The 17,287-nt window shown below is 39.7% G+C and overlaps 1 protein-coding gene across 1 annotated transcript in view; it reads left to right on the top strand.

Annotated features, from left to right (window-relative positions):
- The window catches only part of BARD1 (BRCA1 associated RING domain 1), a 58,029-nt gene extending 46,512 nt beyond the window's left edge, over nucleotides 1–11,517 (top strand). Inside the window, exons 10-11 of the mRNA XM_084892642.1 lie at nucleotides 7,710–7,807; nucleotides 9,055–11,517. Coding sequence (XP_084748768.1) covers nucleotides 7,710–7,807; nucleotides 9,055–9,387 — 431 coding nt within the window. The 3' untranslated portion in view covers nucleotides 9,388–11,517. The remainder of the gene's footprint in view (nucleotides 1–7,709; nucleotides 7,808–9,054) is intronic.
- The last annotated feature ends 5,770 nt before the right edge of the window (nucleotides 11,518–17,287 follow it).

Here is a 17,287-nt window from a genome sequence, read left to right as displayed (position 1 = left end):
TCTGGCTAGTATTGCATTTTACAAAAGCTTGTCATATTTATGGAATCATTTGGATGTTCGTGGTAAATGCTTATAGATATGCTCTGGTTTCAAAGTATTTTTTTCTACAATACCAACTATTTTAATAATGTGTAAATGGATTGTAGAGTAGACTTTTTAAAAAATTTATCTTTATTGATTTTGGAGCGGAAGTGAGAAGGGGAGAGAGATAGAAACATCAATGATGAGAAAGAATCATTGATTCTGCACGCCCCCCTACTGGGGATCGAGCCTATAATCCGGGCATGTATCCTTGACTGGAATAGAACTTGGGACCCTGCAGTCCACAGGCCTATGCTCTGTCCACTTAACCTAGGGCTGTATAGTAGACTTTTTAAGCCCAAGCAATACATATTACTATTAAGTGATCAATTTAACTTAATAAATGCATGTTTTAAATATACTGTTAGGGAATAAAAGTACTTTATTGCTTTTCCTCTATGATTTCTAAAAACTTATATGTAAACACTCCTTTGCCTTTCTCAGCTAATCTGATATATTTTAGCAAACTGCTGGGAAATTTAGACTACGGTACCTGTGTAACACCCAATTTGGGGCAATTATATCAACTATTATCTAGACCTTGCTGCAAATGTATCCCCATTACCCGCTTCTTGTTGGTAGTCAGGTAACACCATTATCAGAGCTGCTTTCACCTTTCCTACTCTTGACTTGTTTGCTTTTCTTAGCCTTGGATTCAGTTAGGACTTACAAACAAATAAAAAGAAAACTAACACAAGGTTATTTTCTACTCCCGAGTAGCAAAATTATCTACTTTGGTTACAGTGGCTAAAGTAGGACATAGATTGACCTTTTTTTGTAGAAAAGAATAGTGGTGGTAAAGGGGTTAAGGAGGAGTCTTGAGAATTTTTATCCTAGTGGGGGTTACCTTTCAAAGGTAATTAAATTATATATTTATAGGAATACACATACCACACACACATAAGTGCATGTGTTACTGATGAGATCTGAATAAGCTATGGATTGCATCAATGTCAACTTATGACTTTGGATATTGTGCTATAGTTGTGTAAGATGTTAACATTGGCCCCTGGAGAAAACTGCATGGGACTTACTGTGAATCTAATTATTTCACATAAAACATTTAAAGAAACATTTCATATATTTTTATGAAACTTTCTTTTTAAGAAGCAAATAATGGGTCAGAATTAGTTTTTAAAAACTTTGTTTTATGGCTTTGTGCTTTGAAATTTTTATGGTAGAAATGCTTGATTTATTAAGATCTTAATTTTATTATTAATTTAATGTATAGTTTGAAGTTGATTTGGTTTATAAAACTGTTTCCTTTTAGCATTTTGTATTTGTGTACTTAAAAAAAAAAAAGCTATTTATTGATTTTTAGAGAGAGGAAGGGAGAAAGAGAGAGATGGATTTGTTGTGCCACTTATTTATTCATTTACTAGAGGCCCAATGCACGAAGATTCGTGCAAGAATGGGCCTTCCTTCCCCTGGCTGCTGGCACCGCCTTCACTCCAGCTGGAGCCTCCTTTCTGCCTTCCTATGATGCCCAGAGACCCAGAGGCCCAGAGCAGCTCTGGCCGTGCAGAAGGCCTGTGTCGTTGCCATGGCAATGATGCAAGTGTCCCACCCTGCCCCCACCTGCTCTGCGCCTGCATATGCAAATCAACCACCATCTTTGTTGGGTTAATTTGCATACCCATTCTTGATTGGCTGTTGGGAGTTGCGAAGGTAGAGTCAATTTGCATCTTACTCTTTTATTAGTGTAGATTGGTTGATTCTTGTCTGTGCCCCGCCCAGGGATTGAACCAGCAATCTTGGCCTACTAAGACGAATCTCTAACCAACTGAGTTACCAGGTCAGGGCAGTGTAAATGTCCTTTATAAATGCAGCTACCATTTGTCTTGTGATGCTGGTCTCCACTGATATGTTCCTGTCCAGCTAAGTGGATATGACTGGCAATAGCACCCCCTCTGACCTCATCATTCTGTTGTTAGTCTCTTTCAATCATGACCAATTTAAAAAATATGGTCTGAAAATTTTTTTTTTTTTCTTTTTTGTCTCATTCCTATTTTTTTTTTTTTTTTTTTTTTTTTTTTTTTTTTTAACTTTTTTCCCTTTCAAATTCATGGCAAGTCTTACTGGGCCTCAATGTTTAAAAAATTGATTTAAAATGATTTCATGATTCTAGATGCTTTTGTACTGAATCTGTGTCAGAAATCTTGCCAGTGGTTATAGGAAGGAATACATTTTCATAATAAGGTGTCAGTAATAAAGCCATGTGAAATTTTGAAAGTTATGGCATTTACCACTTAACTTGAGTACTGTATATGGTTCTTGTGAATATGCTGAACTTGCATTTGATTACATATACAGGCTACATGATTCATGTCCATAAAATCTGCCTTCTTTAGGAAATGGAAGTTTTTGTCAATTGAATGGCTTGTCAGTGTCATTTTTATAGAATCACTGATGTACTCTAGCTGACTTAATAGCGTGCTATTTGGTGATTCTCACAGTAGTGAATAACATATACTAATATCAGTGATTCTTTCCATGTAAAGGATAGATGGAATCTGATAGACGTTCATAACACTATACTTTCTAATACAGAGTCCAAAGAGAAATAGCTTTAGGGCTTGAAACAATTACTTTAAATAGTCACTGGGTTTGTAAAAAACGGGCAAGAATGCTCAAAATACCTCTTTTTCCTAATACATATTTCTTGCAGTTTCTATATCCTTAGTCTTAGGCATTCGGTTTGATTAAAAAAAAAGTTCAGGACTATTCAAACTATCTGGAAACCATGTATATCAAAGAAAATATGGAGCAGAGCTTTCAAAGTTAATTGTAAAGTTTTGTGACTCATTAAAACTAGATATTGCATTTGAGGTTATTCATTAGTTTGTTGGAGACAAAATCTTTGCTGGCTTAACTATGTAGAAACTTTAATATAATCTATTTTAATGGGATTTTCCATAAACTACAGAGATTCAAGGGGAAACTAAATGTTCTCTGGATAATTGACTTATTTAATAAATTAAACAAATTAACAAAAAGAAAAACTGTTCAATTTATTGGAAGTTTTCTGTTTAAACATGTTTTGTCTTTGTTGGTAATAACCCTTATTTTTCTACGGTGTATGTGGAGAGTGTATTAAAATGTTCACTTACTGGATTTAGCATGAGGTTTGGAAAATCAGCCATAATTTTGCTGTTGCACCATTCTGTCTTATATGTATTTTTCAGATATTTTATAGAAATAGGAGCTAGAGACAGGAAAAGTTTCTTCTTCAAGATTAAATTTTTCGCTGAGATTCTATTTTAGTTCTAGTTTTAGGACTAACCTCCTCATAGGCAACTTATAACCAGCTCTGTATAAGGGTGAGTTTTGGTAGGGAGGTGACTAGAATGAAATAATGGAAAAAATATAAATGTCATTTCATTTATCCCTGAGAGTATAAATAAGGTAGCACTGCATCCTAAAGATGTAAATGAGCTGTCAGTGCGAAAATATGTTTTGACCTGCCCTTTTAGTACACTGCTTTCAAAATTTCCTCTAGTCTAACCTTTAAAAAAACTTTTTTTTTTTTTTTTAAATTCTGCCTCTTCATTTTTCATCATTGTAAAGGGGAGAACAGATGGCTGTCATCTTTTCTTTAATAATCTCTCCCTCTTCCCCACTCTCATTTAAGTTTAAATATAACTGCTGCTGTGGAAGCTTTGAAAGTCCTCGGCACCTCAGGGAATTGCTGTGGGAATGTGCCAAACAGTTGACATTGGACTTGAGTCTGTGGTGCTTGGAAGGGCCAAATAAGGTGGTTTTTCCTTTTTGTTTTAATTTGGGGAAGATGGAACCTAAAAGACAATCATTATTTGTCATTTTATTATAAACCTTGTAATCAGGATAATATGCTTTTACTTTTCTATTGAAATTTATTTCTTCAAATGAATATTGAGAATGCTGTGGAATTTTAAAAAATGTAATTTTTTTTATTCAAACTTTGCTAAAAAATGAATATACCAAAGCATTTATATCAACTAAGATTGATTAGGTAACTTCATGCTTACAGAAATTCTTTACTGAAATTTTGTAAAAATAAAAATAAATATCCTTTGGCCTAATAATTTCCCTTCTGAGAATTTACCCTAATCAAGTAATGAAGATAAAAGAACAAAAAAAAATTATTTGTGTTATTATTTCTAACTAGTGGCCTGGTGCATGAAATTCATGCATGGGGGCGGCGGGGAGTATCCCTCAGCCTGGCCTGTACTCTTGCAATCCTGGGTTGCTGGCTCCTAATGGCTCACCTGCCTGCCTGCCTGATCACCCATAACCACCTCTGCCTGCCTGCCTGATCGCTCTTAACTGCTCATCTGCCTGCCTGATTACCTCTAACCACCTCTACATGCTTGCCTGACCTCCCCTAACCACTCTCCTGCCTGCCTGATCACCCCTAACCACTCACCTGCTTGCCTGATTGCCCCTAACCACTGTGTCTGCCTGCCTGATCGCCTCTAACCACTTGCCTGCCTGATTGCCCCTAACCGCTCACTTGCCTACCTAATCTCCCCTAACCTCCTTTGCCTGCCTGCCTGATCACCCCTAACCACTCTGCCTACCTGCCTGCCTGATTGCCTCTAACTGCCTCTGCCTCAATCCCTGCTGTGAGGCTTTGTCTGGAATGACTTCCAGAAGGTCATTTGGCTGTACAGTCTAATTAGCATATTACACTTTTATTATTATAAATAGCAAGAAGTTGGGGGAATAACCTAAATATGAAATAAAGAAAATTCTGTAAGTTTTAGCAACATTCTCTGAAAAGAATTATATTTTCATATGATTATTAACACTGAAGTATGAAAACAGGATTGTTTCAGTTTTAAAATGAATAGGACAATTAATACCTCTACTTTCAATAATATATAAATGTGTGAATGCAAACAGCAAAGAAATAATCAAAAGGAAACAGTAGTAGATTAGTAGGTAGATACCTGTTTGTTTATAACCATTTTAAAAACAGTGTGTCTGTTCAGCAGAATTCAAGTTCTCTGGAAATAATAAGTTGCAATAATAGTATCTTCTTTACAGTTTTTCCAAAGAGTAATTGGATAGGTGAGGGCTTGGGTCTCAGCCACTGAAATTATAACCTGTGTGTGTGTGCACTTCTCCACTCTAATCTATCAGATCTTTTATACCTGTTAGGCAGACCTAGCAAATACAGTGTCATATGGTGATTGTTCTAATCAAAACAGGTATTCTTTTTTTAAATGTTATTTTGTTGTTTAAAGTATTACAAATAGTAGTACATAAGTCTCCTTTTCCCCCCTTTGACCTTCCCCTTGGCACATGCCCATCATCTCCCCCGCCCCCCCGCCCCCCACTGTCTTGCATCCATTGGCTATGCTTATATGCATGCATATAAGTCCTATGAAAGGAAGAGGCTGTTTAGATGCAGCATCAGGCCAAAGCAGATACAATTTATGTTGTTGTGTCCACACCCGTTTAATTTTTGTGTCTTTGAGTGTGATGTGTATTTTCCCATTCACTGCTGTCTCCACAACTTCCTACTGATTAACACCAGGCTCCTCACAGCTGTTTGGAATCTGACGGGCTCTTGTACACATTATGGTTAACAACCCTTGGACTAGATGTCACTCCCAGCTTGTAAGAAATTCTTGATGTTTCTTATGCTATGACAGCAGTTCTCACAGAGCACTTTGTCACCATTCAGAATGTTGTTTCTTAGTTTTCAGTGGGGAAACACGCTATATGTTATTTTAGTTGGAGCTTCATTAGGTAGCCTAGAGAGTTGGCACATTGTTCCTTAGAATAAGAGAGTATCAGAGGGATGTATTCATTCAGCTTAGTAATTAACTGTGGATTTTTCTGCCTTACTTCACAGAAACTTACTGAACAGCTGCCATAAAGCTGAAAGGTTTATGACTTGTAGCATATTTACACTCTGAGGCACTAGCATCTTCCTGTGGAGGTGCCACGCTTCCCTGATGGTGCCTGCCATCTCCTTTTCTTGATGCCAGCTTACCTCATTCTAGTATCTATTAAGGCTACATTCTGCTGAGTGACTAATGTCAGTACATTACCAGCATTGATAGATACTATTTTAATATGCCTTTTTTTTTTTTTACAGTAAATAAAACCATAATGAATAAGCAACAAGTATAGTCATGGCCCATTAATTTATTTCTTTAATTAGACATTAGCCATCCATTTGTTACAGTAGATACATAGGAGTGTTCAGGGTTAAGTGGTTAAGTCCTTGGCTTTATAGGTTGGTATATTCATTTATCTAAAGATTCTGTTATGAATGCTCTGCAAATATTAAGAAAGATTTAGAAATGGGGCTCTATGCTTGATAAAAAGCTGAAGTAATAGTTTACATGTAAAATAATGAGTGTGATGTAAGTCAGTGATACAGCTAGATTGCTAATGTTTTGGGGGTTTGGTGTTAAATATGGAAGTAGTGTATGATGTAATGTGAACACACTGGCAATGTTTCTGGGATAATACTTTGACCTAGTCGGACATTTTGAGATTCATTTTTCATACACAGTAAAGTTACTATTTTAATATTAGCTTCATTAGAAAAAGTTTTTTACTCATTGAGTGATTAAAAATTGTCTTTGTAAAATATGTTTTACTACATGCAAAAACAATTTATATAGAACCATGACATTTATGATAAATTAGTAAGAAGAATAAGATTTAGACATTCAGTGTAGTAAACATGGCTAAATAGAATTCTTTTATTAAAAACATTGAGGGAAAGTGACACCAAAGCACAGGCAAAAGTAACAAATTAAGAATCACAAGACAGGGGATTATAGATTGGCCACAGTTTAATGTTGCATTTGAATATGCATGAGTAGCCCCAAGTCTGGAAAATATTTAACCTCTTGACAAAGCTCTGCTATTGGAGAGACCGAGTATTGAGTTGTTCAGTCTTCTGACTTTCACGTATGGAGCAGCATCTTGGAACATCTCAACGGAAGCAGCTCTAGGGCAGTGTTGCTCACCAAGTCCTCTCTAGAGGGTGACTTCAGTGTGTACCTGTGGGATCCCAAACATGTTGTAGGCTCTGCTTGTTGAGCCCTGTCACATGGCCACCCGAGCACTTTCCTTGTCAGGTTGCTCGTAGTCCAGTGTCAGGTGAGACGTGACCGGGAGAAGCCTGTTGTTGATGGTAACAAGCACTGCGGGATGGAGCCCTGTCCTGGGCCAGCTCAGCCAGGTGCTGTGGACCAGAGCACTTTTGCTCAGAGTCCAACAGGAAATGAGACATGATTGGGAGGATGAGCATGCGGATGATAGCATTCAAGTTCAGATTGCTGTGGGCTGAACTAAATGGGACTTTTATTCACCTTCCTTTTGATAACTTAGAGTTTTATTTGTGTATGAAATAGTGTATTGATTTTGGTTTTTCAGAAAGGAAACAAATTTGCTAGTGTCAGTATGACTTCATTGCTCAGTCCTCGGAAGGAAAGATTTATATTCTCTTTATATGGAAAGCCCATTTTATGACACTTGTTTTAGCATAAGTAAAGTTTCTATTTTTATTTTGAAAAAATACTTAACCACGAAGAAGAATCACTTAGGTAAATTGCTTACTTTCAATGAGAAAGAAGCCATGCTCACTGGATAATCTATTTCTCGTTCCTGTTTTTGGTCAGGGGTGAAGGCATGTCTACAAAGCAAACAATGCGAGCAGGAAGAGAACTACGAGATTCTTCAAGGACCACAGAGAAGCAGGCTGAACCGTGAACAGCTGGTATTTTCCTTTTGCTACTATTTCATTGTTCTTATTTCTGAATATTATTAACACATCAGGAAAAACTTCTCCTGCCCTTTCAACGAGTGTAGGTGACTGATTAAAATTTTAATTGTTCTGATTTCAAGCACTTGATTCTAAGAGATGGTCACGAAGAGCAGTAAAACCCAGAAGGTAATAATTTCACACCATTAATGGGTTTTTGGCATCTCAAACGTTGCCATAAACCTTTCAGAATCGGAGGTGAAGTCGCAGATACAGGAAAGAACTTGAAAGAAGACTTACAGCTGCTGCTCAGATTTAGTTCCCATATGTCTTTACTGCCACATATTGCAGTTTTAATGGATGATGTTCATTATCCTGTTGATGTGCATTAGAAATGATGAAGAAGAAAAATTTTCATACTAGGGAATTCTGAGACTTTTTTTGTTGTTGTTCATAAAGCACACAGAAGTGTGTTTCATAGCTAATTGGACCCTTGGCCGTCTTTGGAATGTATTGTGCTCCATGCAGTACATCTCTAACGCTGGAGCCGCACCGAGCAGCTGCCCTGGAGCCTTAGGCTGTTACTATACAGGGCCCTGACTATAGATGGGCAGAATGGTAACAGTCCATGGAAAAGATGGTATCCCTGAAGCATAGTTCAGATACCCAGGAATCCTTGGGCTTTTTGGTCCCACCAAATAGGAATTAATTTTCTGATAAAAGAAATTTGATGAACAGTTTTTCTTTACTTTTTTCGTTTGTGGTTGTTTTATACAAAACACATCTAAAATCTGATGAGAGTCAAAAGTACCTGAGATGCTGACTGAGTCTTCGGGGAAAAAAGTATAACTAGGAAACCTATCAATGCATAGGTCTTTTATTCTGACCCAGAGAGTTCACTAGAAATACACCACATCTTAGCGCCTCCTTAAGTGATTTCTTAACTGCTCCTGACTGTATTTTTAATTCCCTCATTTATATGCAGTGTTTTAAAATATTTTGATCTGCTTTTAACAAGCTTTTTCTTTTAAATTTATATATTTTTAATTGATTTTAGAGAGGAAGAGAGATAGAAACATTAATGATGAGAGAGAATCATTGATCAGCTGCATCTTGCATGCTCCCTACTGGGGATGGAGCCCACAACCTGGGCATGTGCCCTTGACCAGAATTGAACCCAGGACCCTTCAGTCCATAGGTGGATGCTCTACCCACTGAGCCAAACCAGCTAGAGCACAAGCTTTTTCCTTTTGTTGTTTCAGTTGCCCAAGCTGTTTGATGGATGCTACTTCTACTTTGGGGGCATCTTCAAACACCACCCCAAGGACAACCTCATGAAGCTCGTCACTGCGGCTGGCGGCCAGATCCTCAGGAGAAAGCCCAAGCCCGACAGCGACGTGACTCAGACCATCAACACGGTCGCCTACCACGCCAAGCCTGACTCTGACCAGCGCTTCTGCACGCAGTACATCGTCTACGAGGACGTGTCCAGCCACCGCCCCGAGAGGGTCCGCCAGGGCAAAGTGTGGATGGCGCCCTCCAGCTGGTTCATAGACTGTGTGCTCTCCTTTGAGTTGCTCCCTCTTGACAGCTGAGTGCTCCGCCGCAGGCCCTCTTCAGGTAGAATGTAGGCAGTGTGAGGCCCAGCCATGTCACTGCTTTGATCGTTCTCATTTTTATAAATCGGCAGACCGATGCACATTTAATTCCTTGAATTAAAAAACAATCTTATGCCAGATTAGGAAATTATTCTGTGTTTACCATCTAGATGCTGAGATTGCATTGAAGGATTATCTTTTTAAACCTGCTACATGTTTTGATTCATCATGTCTTTGTACTCAAATTATCAGCTATCAAAGATTAATGAGAGGGTATTAGAACTATTGGTTGATATAACAGGTGGTGTCAGGAATGTCTCATTCTTTTAATGGTTTTTTTTGATGAAATAATCTATGCCTGCCACCAGCAGGAATTGTCATTCTTTAGTAAACAAAACAAAATATTGTCAGATAATTTATTGTTATGAAAATACAGTACCTCGTAGGTGTTAACTTCTCCTGTCTTCATTTGTATTCATTTTGCATTGTTTCTTATAACTTAGTTTCTTATAAGTTTCTTGGATGTCTGGAGCTACATTTTTATCCCTTATTTTTATCTTGCTTCTCTATCAGGAAATCATGATTTGAACCTTAGCGTTAACTGTTCCTTGCTGATGAAAGTCAGCATTGGCTCATGGCACATATTTTTATTTTATGCACTTGCTTATTGTTGCTGCTATATTTATCTCCATGAATACATAAGTCAAGCATTTTCTCCAACATATTTTAGTATCAATATCTCTTAGAATGTCTCACCAGACTAGCAAATTGTCAATCAAATGGTAGATCTTGCTACCTATTACTAGAATAATTTTTAAAGGTCTTAATTTCTTCATTCATAAGGTTTTTTGTTACTGTTGTTCCTCCTTTTCTCCCTTCCTTTCTCCCCCGCCCGCCCCCCCCCCCCCCCCCCCCCCCGCCTTTCCTTCCTTCCTTCCTTCCTCCTTTTTCTATGATGACTACTACTACTACTTTTTAAATGTTTAGGTTGCTGTGGAGGCAGAAGTTGTGGATTACTTTATTTAGAACAGATTTTATCCAGATGGCACAAAAGGCCATAACAGTAAGTCTAGAGGCAGGAGTGGGAAGAATTTACTCATAATAGTAAAATAGTCAAGGCTGCGGAGGAGTGGGCAGGAGGCCACCTGAGAACGGGGAGACCTGGGAGGTTACTCCGATCTGAGCGTTCTCGTTAGTGGATCTGCAAGGTACATTAGGTCATTTAAAGTCTACCTAGAAATGAAGTGTTCTTAAAACTCTAAGGACATGGAAGGAAGATACTGTGACACCTGTCAGCTTGGTCACCCCTGGGCCAAAGGGACAGTTGGATGACCCCTGGACTGGAATACTGAGAGCCTGAAGTTAGTGGACATTTTAAGATTCTTTATTTTAAAGTTGAAGGAAGAGTCTACTGATTATTCAAAATAAATTTTACTTGAGTTTCTTCTGAGACATGTTACTTTTCGATATCAAGAAGTATATTATGTGAATACAGTCATGTACTGCTAACCCTGACCTTCAGGAGTCAATGAGCTCTGAACCTCCAACCAGTGATGTGTCTGTCCTGCATCTCATTCTCATGGAGAGTGATGAGCACCAGCACCACACAGAGCTGAGGGTTACATAATGTCTGGATGGGAGAATTTAAGATGCTTTGGGTTGTCATTTTTGATTTATAACTGACATTTCATCATTTTCTATTAGCTCATTGGTCGCATTCCTGGACAGGTGTGTGTCTGCTCCTCTGATCTGAATCCCTGTTTGTAAAAACCCCCTTGGGGATGCTACTCACTTTCCTTCATTCCTTTTCTTGGTCTGTCCTTCTCTCTTTGTCGTATTTCCCCTCCCACTGTTCAGCAGTTCTATTTTTGCTTTCTTTAAATACTTATTTTGATAGTAGTGGATTGATGTCAGACTCTTGAAACTTGTACTTTCTGCATAGATATACTTGTAATTTTTATTTCTAATCATAGATTCAAGCATTCTTTTATTTACCTTAAATTATTAAAGTTATTTGTGTTTCTGTATCTTCTTAGAGGTGATTCATTCTGCTCCTGGAGAATGAGACTCGGTAAGACTTGTGAGGAAATCTTTCAGCTAATAAACACTTGTCTTTTGCAACACTAATGCTTTTTGCTTTTTAGTTGATACCTGGGAGTTTCTGTAAGAATGGCTCTGTGAGAGAAGTGGGAAGGCACTACACTATTCACCTTTGACTTTTCTCCCGCCTATGGGTGAAGTTTCCCCGTCAGTAGCTATCCTGTCCATTCAGCTGTGATTTTGTTTGGAGGCACTTCCTTTGGATACCAAGGCTGCTTAGAAACCCGCCTTAGAAAGGACTGGCCAGACTGCCATCAGCATCGTCACAAGCCGGGGTGTGGGCTCGGGCACCTCCGCCCTCTGCTGGGACCTTGGGATAGCCTTACTTGACATATTTCTTAAAAAAGGAGGCTGGTCTTCTCTACCTTTAATCCACAGTTTGTGAGCCTCGTGTTCATTATTAAAACTAAAGACTTACCAAATCATTCCTATTTGCTTCATGGCTAAAATATTACTAAAATACTTTGCCATCAATGAAATAGAAAAGTCGTTTCCAGAATTGTACCAATGTGGCTATCTTCAAGTTTCTAAATAACTGCTTACAGAAGTATTACATAATTGCCGTAGAAAATTTGCAAAGTACAGAAACACAAGGAAGAAAATAATTCCCAAATTCAGGAACCATAAAGGGACTGGTGGTTTGGTTTGGCCTTCATAGTGCTAAGTTTTTTCATTGAATGTTATTAAAAGGCACGTGTGCTTCACTTCCCCACAGTCCACTACTCCTTACTGTCTGTCCCCTCCATGTTACTTACTTGGAAATATTGTCAACCCACAGCCCAAAATAACGATTAACATTCTTATCTTTATTATTATTGTTATTTAAGCATACACACACAGCTTTTATAACTATAGTATAAGCCTTGAATATACTTTCCATATTTTCCCCTGTGTAATTAATATTCTTGTCCATAATTTTTAATAGTTGCATCCTATCTATCAACAACATATGTTATAGTTTATTTAACCAAATCCCTGCTGTTGAATATTTGAATTATTTCTATTCTAGATAAAGCTATATTAACATACTTATATTCCTATATAATAAAACCCTAATACACAAACCGACCGAATGGAGGAATGACTGGTGAAATAACTGGTTGCTATGATGTGCACTGACCAGAGGCTCAACACAGGAGCTGCCCCCTGGTGGTCAGTGTGCTATTACAGGGGAAGCACTTCTCAGCCAGAAGCCAGGCTCATGGCTGGCGAGTGCAGTGGTGGTGGCAGTGGCAGGAGCCTCTCCCGCCTCTGGCAGCGCTAAGGAATAGCAAGCCCAGAGGTAAGGAGCAGCGAGCAGGCAGATGGTAAGGAGCAAGGGGTCCCAGACTGTGATAGGGATCCTGCACTGTGAGAGGGGTGTCTGACTGCCAGTTTTGGCCTGACATCCCCCACGGGATCCTGGACTGTGAGAGGGACCCCTCTCCCCTGCCCCAGTGCACAGATTTTGTGCACTGAGCCTCAGGTATGTTTATAGTAATGAATTTTGGTTCTAGGGGGAGTGAGATTTTTTTTTTTTAAATGTAGTGCTGTCACCTTCTGTCATTACCATTTCTACAAAATGCAGTGCACACCATATACATTTAGATTAAGATGTATAGTTATGCTTAAAATATAAAAATTATAAAATGAGCCTTAATTGATTGCTATGATTTTCATGAGTTGATGAGCCTACATATAAGGTTGAAAACATTTCGGCTCTTAGGGGTTTGAAACTAACCAGAAAAAAGGGGGATAAAGGAATCAGCCTTTTGGTGGAAACAAAGACAGAGTGAGAATAGGATGGAGGAATATGACTTTTAAAAGTTCTCTCGGTGCCGGGACCGGTTTGGCTCAGTGGATAGAGCGTCGGCCCGCGGACTGAAAGGTCCCGGGTTCGATTCCGGGCAAGGGCATGTACCTTGGTTGCGGGCACATCCCCAGTGGGGGGGGGTGTGCAAGAGGCAGCTGATCGATGATTCTCTCTCATCGATGTTTCTAACTCTCTATCCCTCTCTCTTCCTCTCTGTGAAAAATCAATAAAATATATTAAAAAAAAAAAAAAAAGTTCTCTCGGTGATTTTTATGCCTGTACTTCCATCACTGCTCTGGTACCGTTTATTTCTGATTTAGGTGCCAGTTGCAATGCAGTGTGTGTGCGTGTTTGACTAAAGGTTACCATGTATTATGTATGTTTTCTATCTGATTGCCCAAGACACACATTTCTAAAGCCAAGGTATTTGCTGTAGAAAACAGTGATTGATATACCTTAAAGCCATCTGCTGGAGTCCAGACACCTGGCGGTAAATTCAGATTATTTTTCTGGGTTGTGGAGTGCTGGTTAACAAATATAACGTTTAATTAATTTTAAAAGGAAATTCAGACGTTCTGAAATGTAAACCAATTCTGGAGATTTCGATTGACCTTTCTTTTCCACATATGTGACAGAATTGCTAAGCCTTCTTATGAAAAAGGCAATAAGCTTTTCTATTAATAGGAAGTGCCCTCTTATTTATAAAGGGCTATGCAAAGATTCACTAACAATTGCACATGTGCATTTTACCCTCTCCCTTTAAAATATGTGTATCTAGCTTTACGTTTTCAAGAGGTTGAACAAGAGCCTGGTGCTGATTCACTTACTGATTTGTACATTGATTCCTGAGCTCCTTCCTGGGAAGCCACTGGCTATCCTGCCTTGTTCATCTGGAGCGACCGAGGGGAGCAAGACGGCTACAGCCGTGGAGGGGCTGACGCTGAACGAGAGCCGCACAGGTGAGCTGGGTGGCACAGCTCTTGTTCTGGGCACGGCAGCCCCTGCAGCGTGGTCAGGACTCACTTTGAGGAGGCTCCTCGCCACACGTGACTCGCTGGGCACACGACCCAGCTGGTGGTGGCTCTGGACCCAACCAGGTTCGTTCTGAAAAGGTATCCACAACTCATTCCTAGGACCAGATACTCTTTCCCATCATTCTCACTAACCATGTTCTGATTCCCCTGGAGGGATGATTTCAGTGTTTTGCAGAAAAGAATGACATTCCATCAATAGTTTATTAGAATGTTGATTTTTTTTTTCTTTAATTAGGAAGTCAAGTCAGAAATTGGAAATGCAGCCTGCTTAAGCCATGAATAGGAAATGAGTTTTTTTCTCAGTGTTGGATTTGCTAAATTAGCGAATTTGATCACAGGAGAGTTTAAACAGTAAAGATATCCAGATTTGTCTATTGCATCTTTTAAATATTCAAGTGTCTTTTTTTTGTTTTTGTTTTTGTTTTTAATATAATATGAGTGCGTTTATGGTTAATTGTTTTAGCAGGAAGCCTTTCTAGTGTTTTCTGGGCAGGCACTTTTTATTTTTTTTTTAAATTTTGTAGATATTAAATATTTAATTTATAGATATGAAGAAACTGTATAACCCAAAAGTAAAGGCAGTGCTCACAGGAGATCTGCTAAGATGCAGATGAAAGTCACGTGGGTGTAGGGAGGTGATGAGGGTTTTAAAAGCCATCATTAAAGAAGGAGCCATCAGCCTGGCTGGTGTGGCTCAGTGGTTGAACGATCTATGAACCAGGGGGTCACTTGTTAGATTCCTGGTCAGGGCACATGCCTGGGTTGCGGCTCAATCTCTAGTAGGGGCATGCAGGAGGCAGCTGATCCATGATTCTCTTTCATCATTGATGTTTCTATCTCTCTCCCTCAGAAGTCAATAAAAATATATGAAAAGAATAAGAGGAAGGAGCCATCATTTGATGACACGAAAAGATAAGGACAATGGGTGGTGACCCGGCGGGAGTTTTGGGGGTTGCACATCCAGTAGAAAGCCAGTCCATTTCCTGCAGCTGTGGGAGAGGGGAGAAAGAATCAGCACGTTGAAGTGTGTGCACATGTGAAGTGTGTGTGAGAATTGCTTTATGTCTTTCCGATTACACTGTAATTTCTTAAGAATTGGCAGGTAAGCCAAACTCTTCACTAGGAGATGAGTTTGTAGCGTTTGTGGCTTTTCATCCCGCTTTCTCTGTGCACTGAGGGAGCTGGGGGCAGTGAGCCACAGAGCCTGCTTCGGGCGGTAAATAATCTCAGAAATATATCCAGGTGGTTACCGCCGGGGAGTATGTTAGATATTACACAATAATTTTGGAAGGAAATGAATTCATAGAATAAAAAGGAGGACTTTAAGAACTGAACATGTCCCTGACGGGCTCCTTCCTACTAAAACTGTCAGCATGAGCTGCGTGTCAGGAAATTGCGAATTAGAAACGTGAGCCTGAGCCATTTCCTTCCCTTGTTCTGAACCTTTTCCAAAACTTTATTCCTTCATAAATCACTTCCATTCGGAGGTGAGCAGGATCACTGAAAGCAGCGTACTGCTTGTTTAGAAAGGTTAGGTTGCCCAGTAGCTGCAAGGCAGCAGAACTGGAGCTCAGAGCTTTCCCTCCTGATTAGATTTCCCTATCTTCTCCACTTATACGTGGGTGTTTTCTTCTTGCCCGTTCTGTCGGCAGATGTCAATATTTTTCCTTAAGGAACGGCCTCTGCCTCATCTTTATCCTGAGTCTTGAACAGAAGCCTGCTTGCATTGTCGTTGGTGTACCTTTATTTTTTATTTTTATTTATTTTTAAAAATTTTTATTTATTGATTATGGTATCACATAATTGTCCTCATCCCCCCATTCCCATCCCAAACCCCTCCCCACATATGCCCCCACCCCCCTGTTGTCCATGGCCACTGGTTAGGTTTATATGCATGCACACAAGTCCTTTGGTTGATCTCTCCCCCTTACCCCCACCCTCCCCTACTTTCCCTCTGAGGTTTGAGAGTCTGATCGCTGCTTCTCTTTCTTTGGGACTGTTTTTGTTCATCAGTTTATGTTGTTCATTATTTCCTCTAGATGTAGAAGATCATGTGATCCAAGATAGTGTACCTTTATTTTTTACTTCCCCTAGATCTCCATTCCCCTGGGTGTCACCATTCTCCTGTCTGCTTCTGTGTGTTTGCCCCTCGTTCACTGTTCAGGGACATTCAGTTTCAAGTTCTGAGTTTAGAGGCTTTCCCGTTGTCATCCCAGAGGAAAAAGTGTTACATGGGGCTCTTGGCCTCTCTCTAGGCCTCATGTCCTCGGTGCTGGGTTCTGATGTTTAAGGGCTGGACCAAAACTCCATTTTAGTTCTGCTGAGAGGGGAGCGCAGTCTGTTTCAAGAGCCTGAACCTCAGCCTCCACAATGTCTCTGAGCCCAGACGTGACTCCAGGAAAGGTTCTGGTGTGAGGAACCAATGCCCCAACGGAGAGCAGCAACAAATCTACAGAGGAAAAACTCTGAAAAGTGGTGTGAAAGAGGCCACAGGCCACACTGGTGAGTAATGGGCTGACTTTAAGGTAAAGTTCACTTGAATGGTTGGGGCAGGTAACTCTGTGTCTGCCACTTTCCTTGTCTGTAAAACAGGGACAATAATGTATGGAGGGGTCATGAAGATGAAATATGATGTGTTGGGCATAATCATAATCGAGTAATCGGTACAGAGGGCCAGTCTGAGCATTAGATCAGCCACATGGATCTGAACAGCAGTGCAGATGGGGAATTAATGACATTTGCCTTATGTAACATGAAATCTAGGGCAGGTGGGTCCTAGTCCCCACCTTGCAGTATTGTTACAGGTGTTCCACTCTGGACACCACGTCTGCATTTTACATGAAAAGAAAGAAAGAGTGCGAATGCCCAGCTCTCTCAGCCACACCCCGCATCTGCTAACGTCTCATTAGCCAGAGAATCACAAGATCAGTCTCTCTGCATGGTGTTGACTCTAACCACAACAAAAACAGCT

The sequence above is a fragment of the Pipistrellus hanaki genome (genome assembly GCF_964339955.1).
Source record: "Pipistrellus hanaki genome assembly, chromosome: 8".
Taxonomy (NCBI): Eukaryota; Metazoa; Chordata; class Mammalia; order Chiroptera; family Vespertilionidae; genus Pipistrellus; species Pipistrellus hanaki.
This window is presented reverse-complemented; position numbering and strand designations above follow the sequence as displayed.